Source organism: Trachurus japonicus, chromosome 5 (assembly GCF_045865225.1).
Source record: "Trachurus japonicus isolate A0001 chromosome 5, Traja_1.0".
In the NCBI taxonomy this organism is placed as follows: Eukaryota; Metazoa; Chordata; class Actinopteri; order Carangiformes; family Carangidae; genus Trachurus; species Trachurus japonicus.
In genome coordinates, this window is record NC_140911.1 from 30789044 (window position 1) to 30801996 (window position 12953).

General features: G+C 41.8%; 1 protein-coding gene across 1 annotated transcript; it reads right to left on the bottom strand.

Annotated features, from left to right (window-relative positions):
* Positions 1 to 2779: 2779 nt before the first annotated feature.
* Positions 2780 to 7832, bottom strand: tnfrsf18 (tumor necrosis factor receptor superfamily, member 18). The gene is made up of 7 exons (XM_085777950.1): positions 7703 to 7832; positions 7398 to 7523; positions 7115 to 7246; positions 4792 to 4873; positions 4638 to 4708; positions 4386 to 4514; positions 2780 to 2931 (listed from the first exon to the last, which is right to left on the bottom strand). Exons 1-7 carry the CDS (start codon positions 7830 to 7832, stop codon positions 2780 to 2782), a joined length of 822 nt encoding a protein of 273 aa, XP_085634076.1.
* Between the last annotated feature and the right edge of the window lie 5121 nt (positions 7833 to 12953).

Below are 12953 nucleotides of genomic sequence, written 5' to 3' on the forward strand. Positions count from 1 at the left end.
GGCGTTTTCCAGGCAGCGGAGGAGGGGAAGTGGGACGCAGGCAGCAGCTGTCATATGACCAGCAGGCAGCAGCCGGCCACAAACACGTGCCCGACAGCGCCCTCCGCAGGCACAGAGGCTCCCACACCACCCACTTACAAGGGCTGGACCCCCTCCGTGGACAGTGGTTCAGTAGCAACCAGTTTTCATTACAAAAACACAGGCTTGGTGTTTTCTTTATGTCAAGTGTGGATTGTTGTTAAAGGGATAGTTCAACTTTTTTTTTTGGCCAATTCGCCTATTGCCGTAATCCTTGCTACAGTGAAGTAGGTTCATAATTGTCGGTGCATGTTGTTTCAGCAGGGCAGAGACGCGAGCTGCTCAGTGAACACAATGGAGGTGAACGGTACAGCTCCCCACCACAGCAACGGGAGCCTAACTGTGCGTTCACACCAAAAGCTTCCAAAGCGTCAAAAACGCCGGAAGTCAATTCATTTTCAATGAGAGCCTGGCGACACCAAGCGTCCAAAGCGTCAACAGGCGTCGCCGCGCTTCCAAAGCGTCCAAAGCTTCCAAAGCGTCCAAAGCTTCCAAAGCGTCACCAGATGAGAAGTTGAACCATGGTTAACTTTACTGTGCATTCACACCAAAAGCTTCCAAAGCGTCAAAAACGCTCGAGGGTGGGCGTCAGACAAGACAGCTCCCAAAACGGCAAATATTTTCAGCCGCTTTGGCCGCTTGTCACGTGACTGGCGTCACAGTTCGTTCGCGCTGGTCATTGGGGAGCCGAAATACAAAAAAAGAAAAAAAAAAGGCAGCCAACGGACATCTCTATTCTGACAGGCTGCCGCCGGTTGCCGCTTAACCGCGTCATAGCTCATCGCATCAGTGCGCTTCAATGAGAGCCTGGCGACACTGAGCGTCCAAAGCGTCAACAGGCGTCGCCGCGCTGGCGACACCGCGCTGGCGACACTGAGCGTCCAAAGCGTCAACAGGCGTCGCCGCGCTTCCAAAGCGTCCAAAGCGTCACCAGATGAGAAGTTGAGCCAGGTTTAACTTTAGGGTAATTAGCTATGACGCGGTTAAGCGGCAACCGGCGGCAGCCTGTCAGAATAGAGATGTCCGTCGGCTGCCTTTTTTTTCTTTTTTTTGTATTTCGGCTCCCCAATGACCAGCGCGATCGAACTTTGACGTCAGTCACGTGACGAGCGGCCAAAGCGGCTGAAAATATTTGCAGTTTTGGGAGCTGTCTTGTCTGACGCCCACCCTCGAGCGTTTTTGACGCTTTGGAAGCTTTTGGTGTGAACGTACAGTAAGGCTACACCGCAACAACAATGAGGGCCGCCACCGTCCGCACAGTTAGCCGCCGAGCTAATGCTATCGGGGCAAGCGGAGATTCGTCTGCTGAGGGCGGCGGCCCTCAGTTTTGTTGCTGGTGTAGCCGTTGCTGTGTCGGTCAGCTGTGGGACGGACGCTGCAGAGGTTCACCTGGACTGTGGCTGTTTTGGCTTTTAGAGTTTTGCCGCCGAGCGCCGGCTGGCCCCACTGTGGCAGTCTCATTAGTTTGTTTGAATTAAAAGTGGAGCTTCATGAGAGCAGGGCTGCCTCTGGGATCTGTATAGACCATGTTCAAATAACACCACATTTACATCAATAAATAAATGTTTTACAATGACAATGAAGTAACTGTAACTAGTTACTATTTTTCAGTAACTAGCACAACACTGCTCATCAAAATACACAATCCAAAAACTTCAAAACGCTTTTCAAAGTTGTGACCTGCACATTCACCACACTATAATAATCATAAAGAGTATAATTGATGTAGCATTATGACCAATGAAGCAAATACTCGGAACTACTTGCACTTTTGAAGTCACTCTGCCAAGCAGCCATGTCTGGAATGTAGTTCTGGCTATGCATTTGCCTTGAAAACAACTCCGTCTCATAATGTAACATTATTATTTCATAGCGTGGTGAATGTGCAGGTCACAACTTGTCCACCAGAGCGTTTTGGAGTTGTTGAATTGTGTATTTGATGAGTTTGATGAGGGACAGGGGACCTGTACCATTCACCTCCATTGTGTTCACTGAGCGACTCACATCTCTGCCCCGCTCATCTCAAAACAACATGCACCAACAATTTAAGAAACCTATTCCTATGACTATGGGTTTATGGCAATAGGCGAATTTACCAAAATGTTGAACTATCCCTTTAATGTAAGTTCCAGTTACTTACATTTCCTCAAATACTTATTTAATCCTGCTTTATAACTCCACATTTTTATGAGAACATTTCTATTCTCAACTGAATTCAATATACAATAGACAAAAATAAAGAACAAAAGTAAAAATGCATACAGTATTCAATTAAAAGTTTTCCATATTGACATGGTTTAATAACAAGCTTTTTTTTTATTTATTTTGACCTTATTATCATAAACATATACAGTATTTACAGATAGTGGAAAACTGATTCTTGCTGAGTTTTTTTTTTTTTTTTTTTCTGCATTGCATTAGTTTTAATCCTCTACAATACTGAGTAGCACTACTGGACCCGGGCAGTGTGCTAACAGGGAGGGAACAGGTACTGGTCTTCAGCTTCCAGTCCAGGCCTAACCCATCAGAGATCAACGCTGGGACCGTCATTCATTAAGCTGTATCTCCAATCTCACCAGGTTTCACTGTTGACCAGGTGCTCTGACGGTACGTGACATCAACATTGTGAGATGTAGCATGTAGCCTATCTATAATTAGACTGTTTGTGTCATCTTAGAGCTTTTGTTGTTGTGTTGCTGTTTTAACAAATATGGATCACATTTCCCACGTGGAGTTCATCAGAACAGTTGCTGTCCTTGCTTTCAGCCTGAATGAAGACCTGGAGTCCACTCTCCTCCTTTGACAGTTGATAGTCATCAGTGTTGGTGGCGAGGGTGAAGACAGGATTTTTATCTGAGGCAGAGGGAATAAAACAATAATTCACTGCCCACTTCACTAGATATTCTTAACGCCACACTGTAAGTCTGTGAATGTAGGTATTTTAAGTGAAAGTCCACTACGGACCAGGTTGACAATTTAGATTTACAGTATCTTTATTGTGCTTTTCATTGAAATATTAAATGTGAATTTGTATGTACAAATGTTCTTCAAAAAAAGTTGCTTTCAAATGCAGATGCTGATTGGTAGTTTGAGTGATTTGATTTATGTGACGTTTTTGACGCTGATCAACAGAAAAGGATCAGTCAGTATGTAAAACAACCTGACAGCTTCACAAATCCTGATGAGAGTTTGAGCAGTTTTTCAAAGCAGCATAGGGGAAATGTCCGAGAGACAACGCGTCAGACTTGTCTCTTTCTGGCTCACCACACGGAGATGTGTGTGACATTTAATTTAGCTGTAGTCCAAATGATGCTGACTTTTCACATCCCCCCTCCCCTGACTTGTGGTTTTCAGTTACATTTCTGCAGAGCGGGGTAGAGTTTTTCTTTGTGGTGTACGTTTAACAATGATAATGACTCACAGAAAGTTGTATCATCCACAGAAGAGAACAATCAATGTGCAATTACCCAATGCTATGGCTTCGAAAAGTAACTGGCTGCATCACTGAATTGAATTATCCCTTTAACAGTGAAGCAAGGATGGTCAGCTCTTAACATTAAAGGTCCAGTGTGTAAAATGGGGGTAAAACGATGATACCTAGCATTCAGATTCTAGATTACAGACGGTGACGGAAAAAGTGACGGTGGCCTCCAAGGACAAAAAAAAACATGTTTACCATGACTGGGACGACTGGGAGTATTTCGGGAGCTTCAGGAGCTTTCAGTAGCAGGAGAATATGCCTGCTATTTTCTACTCCTTCTTTCCTATATATATGTATATATTTATATCATCTTGCACCACCAGCCAGAGAGCACGTTTTGCAAGTTTTTGCGTTCATAAGAAGGCAGAAGGAAAGAAGAGTAGAAAACAGCAGGCATATTCTCCTATATATAGACTGTGTATAGATAGATAGATAGATAGATAGATAGATAGATAGATAGATAGATAGATAGATAGATAGATAGATAGATAGATAGATAGATAGATAGATAGATAGATAGATAGATAGATAGATAGATAGATAGATAGATTATAAGGCTACGAAAACCAAACAAATTTCATTTTATTTAATAGTGATTATACACTTACACAAATATATTCATGGGTAGTATATGCCAATAAACCTTGCCAACACAGTGGACCTTTAACCTAGTTTACAGTTCATTTCTATTGTTACTGACTGCGATAAGTAGTAGCTTTAGTGTTCGGTTTCAGCCACATGAATTTGACTCTGATTTCTTTAATCATGTCAGTGTTTTATTCAATGAAACCTACATGTGTTAGATGTATGAGTGAAATTTACTTACTCGCTTTGATCCTCCTCAGTTTCTTTATACTGACAAAGAACAGAAACAGAAGGAGGCTGAGAGACACCAAAAGGAAGCTGATGTAAACAATCAGATGAATGGGGTCTCCACCTTTACTGTGCATCATCGCTGAAATATCACAGCAGAGTCACATTAGTTCACTTCAGTATGTCGTCATTATGCAAAAGTGTAGAAGGAGAACAGAAGTGCTACTGGAGAAGATAGCTGCAGGGGCCATGCCTGGATATGTACCTTGTACAGCACAAACTGAGTCATGGGTTCTGTTTCCTGGAGAGAGTTCAGCAAGTCCAAGCACACTGCACCTAGAAACTGTACTGTTAATGTACATTGTTGGTTGTTTATGGAGAGTTGTAATTATAATAGAACTCATTTGAATGGGTCTTACTGTTTCCATGGTTTGCAGAGTTTTTCCTTCACATCAAAATAGGCCTTTTCAGGGCATGGCAGATTTCCAACTGTGGAAGTGCCTGCATTGATAGGTAGCAGGTAGTTAGCTTGTTGACATTGTGTTTAATGCTGATTAGCAATTGTCAGAAAACTATGGTGTACACGGTTACCACCATATCCTCCTCACATGAATGTGACAGCTGACTAGGGATAGTTCAACATTTTGGCAAATTGGCCCATTGCCATAGTCGCTATAGTCATAGCAGTAGGTTCATAACCTTTAATTGTAGGTGTGAGCTATTTTTTAGAACGGCCGAGCAGAGCCGCAAGCTGCTCAGAGCTACAGAGGCTAAGGGGATTTCTTGGTTTCCCTCATCAAACTCATCAAATACACAATCCAAAAACTCCAAAACGGTCTTGTGGACAAGTTGTGACCTGCACGTTCACCACACTATGAGATAATAACAGAACATTATGAGACAGAGTTGTTTTCGAGGAAAATTCATGCAAAACCACTGATGCACGTTCCCGTGGGGGGCAGTTTTAAAGTAACGAACCTACTGCTATGACTATAGGGATAATGGCAATGGGCCAATTTGCCAAAATATTGAACTACCCCTTTAATGTTTAACTACTGTACTACTGTCTGACTTCCCTGAGATAAACGTCTGACCTGCAGACTCATGTCAATCAGTTCACCTTTGCATCTCCAGTTTAGCAAGATTCTCTATAAGCTCTTCATGTCATTTTTTTTTTTTTTTAGTTTATTCGATCTTTAACACAAAATTATTTACAGTTGAGCATCAATCACAGTCAGTCAACCTTCCATAGTACCATCATTCATTCAACTAGTTCATAAATAGATGGAAAAGGTGTAGGCTGAAGCTATCTAGCTTATAGACCCTACCTTTAATTAAATTTTCCATTATATCCATTAGAGCTCTTCATGATTTCAGAGTCATAGAAAGAAACAAGTATCCAATAATTAAAGCAGAAGTAAGCGGAATATTTGTGTTAATATAAGTCTTAAATAGTTATATCTTCCGACAGCAATCACTTACATAGAGTGTTTGGACCGAAACACGGGTCTGTCAGTCACTCTGCTCTGAGCCAAGGAGAAAACTTTTCTCGTATCCTACAGTTTTTATCCAATGAGGAGAGAGAACGGCATGCAGGGCTGTGTGTGCAGCCAAGGGACGCCGTGAATGTGGTGACGTCGGGACGAGGACTGTTATGGTGTGTTCAAGGCAGCCCGTAACTCGTGTTTTTCCGACCTGTGAAGTCGTACCAGTTCGATCTGGTACGAGTTCACGGGTTGGAAGTTACGAGTGGCCGTTATAGTGCAGTTTCACAGGTAAAACAGGTCAGAAAAACACGAGTGGGTTGCCTGGAACGCTACAAAGTCGTAAATTGTGACTTGAAGCTGTAATTTACGGTTTCAAAAGCCTGCCTGGAACGCAGCATTAGCCGAAACGACCGGATCGCTTACTTCTGCTTTAACAAATGTAGCCAAAAATAAAATAGGTATTATTATTATGGGCTAGCCCACATTATCATTAACTATGTTTCTGATCCTGATTGTGTGTGAACTGCCACTTCAAATATTTTGCACACTGAGAATATATCATGTAGTTAAAGCAGAAGTAAGTGGTCCGGTCGTTTTCACTAATGCTGCGTTCCAGGCAGGCTTTTGAAATCGTAAATTACAGCTTCAAGTCACAACTTACGACTTTGTAGCGTTCCAGGCAACCCACTCGTGTTTTTCCGACCTGTTTTACCTGTGAAAGTCACTATAACGGCCACTCGTAACTTCCGACCGGTGAACTCGTACCAGATCGAACTGGTACCACTTAACGGTCGGAAAAATACGAGTTTCCTTGAACGCACCATAACAGTCCTCGTCGCTACGTCGCCACATTCACGGCGTTCCTTGGCTGCACACACAGCCCTGCATGCCGTTCTCTCTCCTCATTGGATAAAAACTGTAGGATACGATAAATGTTTTCTCCTCGGCTCAGAGCAGAGCAGAGTGACTGACAGACCCGTGTTTCAGTCCAAACACTCTATGTAAGTGATTGCTGTCGGAAGATATAACTATTTAAGACTTATATTAACACAAATATATCACTTACTAAAGGGGTTGTGGGTGTTAATCCAACCTGCATGCCTTTGTCCAACACTTTATTTCCAATTGCACATCCCATTACAACATCCATGAGTGCTTCCACTTTTACTTTTAATACACCAGATTTGTGCCAGATGCGTATAACTTTGAGATTAATTAGCTGTTGTAACAATGTATTAGTTCAACACAGTCCCACCTGCTGTGGTTAGTTCCTCCCTTGTGACGTTCTTATTTTCCACACAAGCAGAGCAGACATCATCGGAACACAGGAAACCGAGGGGACATGAGCATTTTGCGTCTGTGGTCAGCGTACATTTCTCAGCGTAGGCTGTAGGCAGATGAGAATTTTAAAAAAACACATTTCAGGTGTTGACTGTGTCTTTTGTCCAGTTTCTTATTGTCTATGTTAGTGGCAGATGTTTTAGGATTACATTTTTCTCTATTAAAATCAAACATTTTATTGATATTGTAAACCTTACCATGTTGGCATGACTGACACTCCTCACATCTGTCAAAGAATGTGTACTCATCTGAGAAGGAGCCATCAACACAGTGTCCACACACAGTTTTCTTTGTCTTAGAACAAGGAATCAACACATAATGACCTTCAAAACAAGAAACAGATGTAATCAGTGTCAAAAACATGGAAAATATTCATTTCTCAGCTTATATCACAAACATGTGAACTAATGGTTAAATCAAGAAATTTAACAGAAACACATTTTATGTTATTATTTCAAAATTAAGATTAAGAACATTATCATTATTCTAGGATATATCTTACCTGGGGGGCACATGTCACAGCACCGCTCTTCAATGGCAATCTGTCCATCATTACAGTCTATACCATATCCTATAGTCCAAATACTCAGGGCATATACAGCTGCCAGCAAACACCTCAGGGGAAACATCATTACCAGATGTTTGTCTGTGCTGCCAGATTTTATCTGAGTTGCCTGCTGACGTCACTGAGATGTGGTTAACAAGCTGAGAGACTGCGGAGGCATTTGAGTAGTTGGAAGGAAGTGAAAGACCACCACCAGTGATAGTTTCATAAAGGTAGACAGCATACACGGAATAATGATTTGATATTTCTATATTTTATTTGAACCAGTGTGACTTTATATATCCTTGTGATTTTAGTTTTTTTGTTACATTCTTTATTTCATTCGTTTAAAGCCAGACTATTAAGTTGGTCTTCAGGAGGGGGGCCTGGCTGATGATCATTAAAAGGAGAGGAGTCATTCAGGAGACATCCCCTTGTGACCTCTATTATGGATCTATTTGTCGAGGTTTTTCCAGTAGCGTATGTCGATGGTTGAGACGTTGTTTTCAGTTCAGCTTTGAGACACCTCAGCAGAACTTGGGGATAAAACAGATGACGTTTATCTGCTCTCTGCACACCCAACATGCGCAACACCAGAGCTTTAACGGTGGTTTGTGGTGTGGTTTAGATACATGTGTGAACACGCGTCAGATTGGGATCTATAGGCAACTTTCTCTTGTTAAAGGGTCAGTTCACATGAATAGCAGGGGGGAAAACCTGGGTGGTGACTACTCATTCGGACAGATGTATCTGCATTTAGAGAGGCACAAAGAGTGATGATAATATGATTTACATCTACTGTTGGAAACTGTTGGTTAACACTATATTTGAAAATCAAAACTATAATTGAAAGAGTTTATGGAAAGATGTACATTTTAATAAGATATAAGACTATTATTTATTGATTCCACTCAGGAAATCTAGGTGTTACAACAGCAACAACAAGGCAAACAGGTAAACAAGGTAACGGAAATATACAAATATAAAAAGAGAGAGCACTAGTATTGTACATAGAGCAGGGGTAGGGGAGACCGGGGATGGTTGTAACATAATCACTTTCACCAATAAGGGATAACATTAGAGTTATGTGATCAATATCATGTGTACCCACTCACTCGCTGACATTGCTTGTGAATTTGCATGGCTGTGTCAATAAGTGTGTAGGTTTTACAGCCAAAAAAATTTTTTTTAGGTCATAATATTTTGGACCAAGTCTAAATTTTGACTAGTATCGATACTGTTGAAGTTTGATTTAGGTAATTTGTATAAGATGGTTCTCAGGTAAAATATGAGTCATTTCATTAATGTTTATTTCAAACTGCCATGCTGGTACAGCTAGTCAAACAGTGACAGGGGTGGGGATGTGACACTTAATAAAACAACTTGTTTTATTAAGTGTCACTAAGTTCCAACCATCTTTCCTGGAATTATAGCCTACATGAATTATTAGCTGCTTCTGACCTCTTGCTGAAGGTTTCCATTCATACATGTTCACCTTTCATCTGTATTAACATTATAAGATGTTCTTTAAGAAGCTTTCTAATGTTAGGATCCATACCACTGTCAATGTTCTTCATTAAACCATCAGTGATGAGTTCTTTTTGTTCATACTGAACCATAGAAAGATGCTTTAGTGTTGGAACATGCACAATAAACTTACATAGATGCATGTTTTTTTTGGTTTGGTCTTAGTTTTTAGTATATAATCTCACTGTTACAATTGACCCCAGGTTGTGTTACAACCTACCCCGGTAGTGGGGTAGGTTGTAACAGTGGCACTCCTTGCATTTGACATCAAGCTCTTTGATATACTTTGAGAAGTTTAAGGCATTGCTATTTGTAGTGGACAAATGAGGGTACTCTGTGTCAAAATTTGAGAGCCCTACCATGAACACTATGCAAGTTATGGGAGCTGAGACAAAAAGTGTTACAACCATCCCCGGTCTCTCCTACTGGAAGGGCCAGAATTTTTCTCAACAGATACCTTGGGGGCCGAACATTCAAACAGGCCTACAGTATATTGAAATTAATTTTGACTAATCGTCATTTACATATCATGCTGACCATCACAGGACCATCACAGGCCCCTCATGCACGATGCACACACGGTTGAACCAAGGCGGCGGCCAAAATCACCCACGGCCTTTGCGAACAGGCAGGGTAAACCCTGCAGTCCAGCCGACTCCGCAAACTTTCGCGCATGGTGATTTCAAGTAGGTACAGTACCTGGGCGTTTCATTATCCCAGTGCTGGGGCTCACAGGCACACAAACACTTTCAGAGCGTGTTTCCGTGTCCCAGCGCATTGATGTAGGCGCACACAGAGACCGAGAAATAAAAGGTAAACTAGTAGAACTCGGGGCCGGACTGGAAGGTTAAGAGAGTACACAACTCGCGTGCGTGTGTGTGTAAAAAACATGGACGTAGCATCCGTGACGTCACCCATTGGTTTTGGGGAGTCGTTTTTGTGACTCAAATATGGCGGCGTGAACAGCGCCATGTTGGATTTACCGGCCGAGAACCCGCCCACTGGCCTCGAAGCAGCTGTCTCCGGACCTGTAACTCAACATTTCCGCGCCCTAATTGGTGAGAATTTAAAACCTAATAATAGTAAAATGGTAGAGTAAAAAAAAAAAAAAAAGAATTCACCCCCCTCAGAGTGTGTGCGGGGGTAGAAACTATCGGTTGAGACCAAAAAACGTGATGGTACCAGGCTTTGATCATGTTTATTGAGGATGTAAAGTCTGCAATTTTAACATGGGGGTCTATGGAGAATGCTGCTTTCTGACACCAGCCCCCAGTGGCAGCCGAGAAGGATTGCAGTTTTTTGAACGCGGGAGTGAGCTTGACCTCTCAGACCGACAACTCCCCCCTTGGTTAATACACAATAAAACAATATTATCAGCATTAAACACAATGCTGCCAAAAGCTCCCTCAGTGCTCTCTCTCCAGTAATTCACAATCAAATAGCACAGGAAACTGTGATGATCAGTCTGACAGTGAACACTGAACATGACATTAAAAAGTCAGGAAACTCGAGCACAAGTATCTGAATATGACTCAGCCTGGTCCCTGGGAAACTCATAGCCTATGAAGTGAAGACAATACATGCAATAAAAGTTTTCCTCAAATTTTCAGCAGCATCCCCTCAAAGGTCTGTGCAACAAGGGCCAAGAGATGAAAAACCAAACATGTAATATCAGTCAGTTTAATCAAGCACTTATCTATGAGTCATGTTGTGATAGCCCTGAGAAGAAACTGTTGCTCAGTCATTTTTTTTAAAATGTGGTTAATAGACTTGGGGTTTTTTTTCCCTCTTCAGCACCGTGCAAATGTGCACGTGGTACAGTTGAGATTCTTACTGTACATCTTCATCATGGGCTTCTGTGAGGCTTACAGTAGCCCACGTGTGTGTGTTTGTGTGTGTTAATCAATGGCCTTTATCAAACATGTATTGGTTCCAACTCATCACTTGTGAAGATTTTCTGTGTTTCTCTGTTTAATTTCATTGTATGTGGCAACCTGGAGGCATCAGATGCTGTTAAAGCTTTATGGACCTCGTGGTTAATAGACAGATCAAAGAATAATCAATGATCTAATCTATAGTTTAAAAAAATAACACAGTCCCATACCCTATCCCGCCCCCCACCAGACCGCGCAGAATATGAAGAATACATACGATAGAAAGCAGTTCAATACATATGCCATACAATTATACATAGTTATACATAATTACATTCAGCCAATGAAAGCTTCGATTTGGGGGATTGTTTTCATCAGAGGTCCCCATATATTGAAAAATATTTCTGGTTTACCCCTCACACTGTACATAATTTTCTCAGGTGTGCAATATGATTGAATTTCATTCCACCATTGTTTCAGAGATGGTGGAGTTGTTGACTTCCAATTTGTTAAAATACATTTTTTAGCGGCTGTCGTGGACAGCAGAATAAGCCTTTTCTGATGCAGTGCAAAGCCAGGAAGTCTGACCAGGTTTTTTTTTTTTTTTTAAGTATATCTTTTGGCTTTTCATGCCTTAATTTGATAGGACAGTTGAGAGAGACAGGAAATGGGGAGGCAGAGGGGGGGGGGGTGACACTATAGAGACCTCAACCAACAGATGGCTCTACCAACTGAGCTAAACACTGCCCCATGTGGAGCCGTCAGGTTTGATTTCACTCTGTAGAAATTTAACAATTCTCATGTCAGATTTTATAGCATGACGGTGACATCAAACCCTGTGTTTTGGAAAATAGATCAAAGGTGGTATCCCCTGGTTGAATTTACAACCCCTCATCACAGCAGCTGCACCACCGAGATGAACAAGATAACCTGCCTCGCTCTCTCTCTCACGCAGAGTTACAGATACACACACGCAGTTTCAACCATACAAAACTTCTGTCAGGATGTGACGTTTGTCTAGTTCTCAAAAGCAGTCACTGTACAACCACAATAGTTGAGGTACTGTCAGAAGCTGGATTTCCCTTCAAAGTTGCTTTGAATGATTGCCATCGGTTGTGTGGGCCGTGCGGTTAGGTCGGTGGAAAAAAACATGTGCTGTCATGGGGCCCATGTCGAAGCCTATGACATTTAATTGTACAGAATATAGATGGCATTGCCTACATAAAAATACCCACCTCTTATTTTAGATCACAACAGTCACTGAACAAACATGATTCAGTTAAAAAGTCGTCACGATCTCAGAACTTTTCAAAAAACTATGGCCGAGAGAGCTCAACACACACAACTAATGAAAACACGTGTACAAATACCTATCAGTTCACTAGCAAAGACCAAGCCAATACAGTACACTGAATGTTAAATGTTTAATGAAAATCTGAAATCTAAATTACGAATGTGTGTGAGGTTAGAAGGCCTTGAAATGTTGTGTGCCCTGACAGAGGGAGACTCAGAATGGCGGTTCCACCTCCTTTTTTTCTGCCTGAGCTTATCTTAACCAGACTGAACCATATAAATTAGCTTGTCAGGTGATTGAAGCAGTGGTTAGGCCAGGTCCTGCTTCCAAACTTAAAGCAGAAGTAAGTGGTCCGGTCGTTTTCGCTAATGCTGCGTTCCAGGCAGGCTTTTGAAATCGTAAATTACAGCTTCAAGTCACAACTTACGACTTTGTAGCGTTTCAGGCAACCCACTTGTGTTTTTCCGACCTGTTTTACCTGTGAAAGTCACTATAACGGCCACTCGTAACTTCC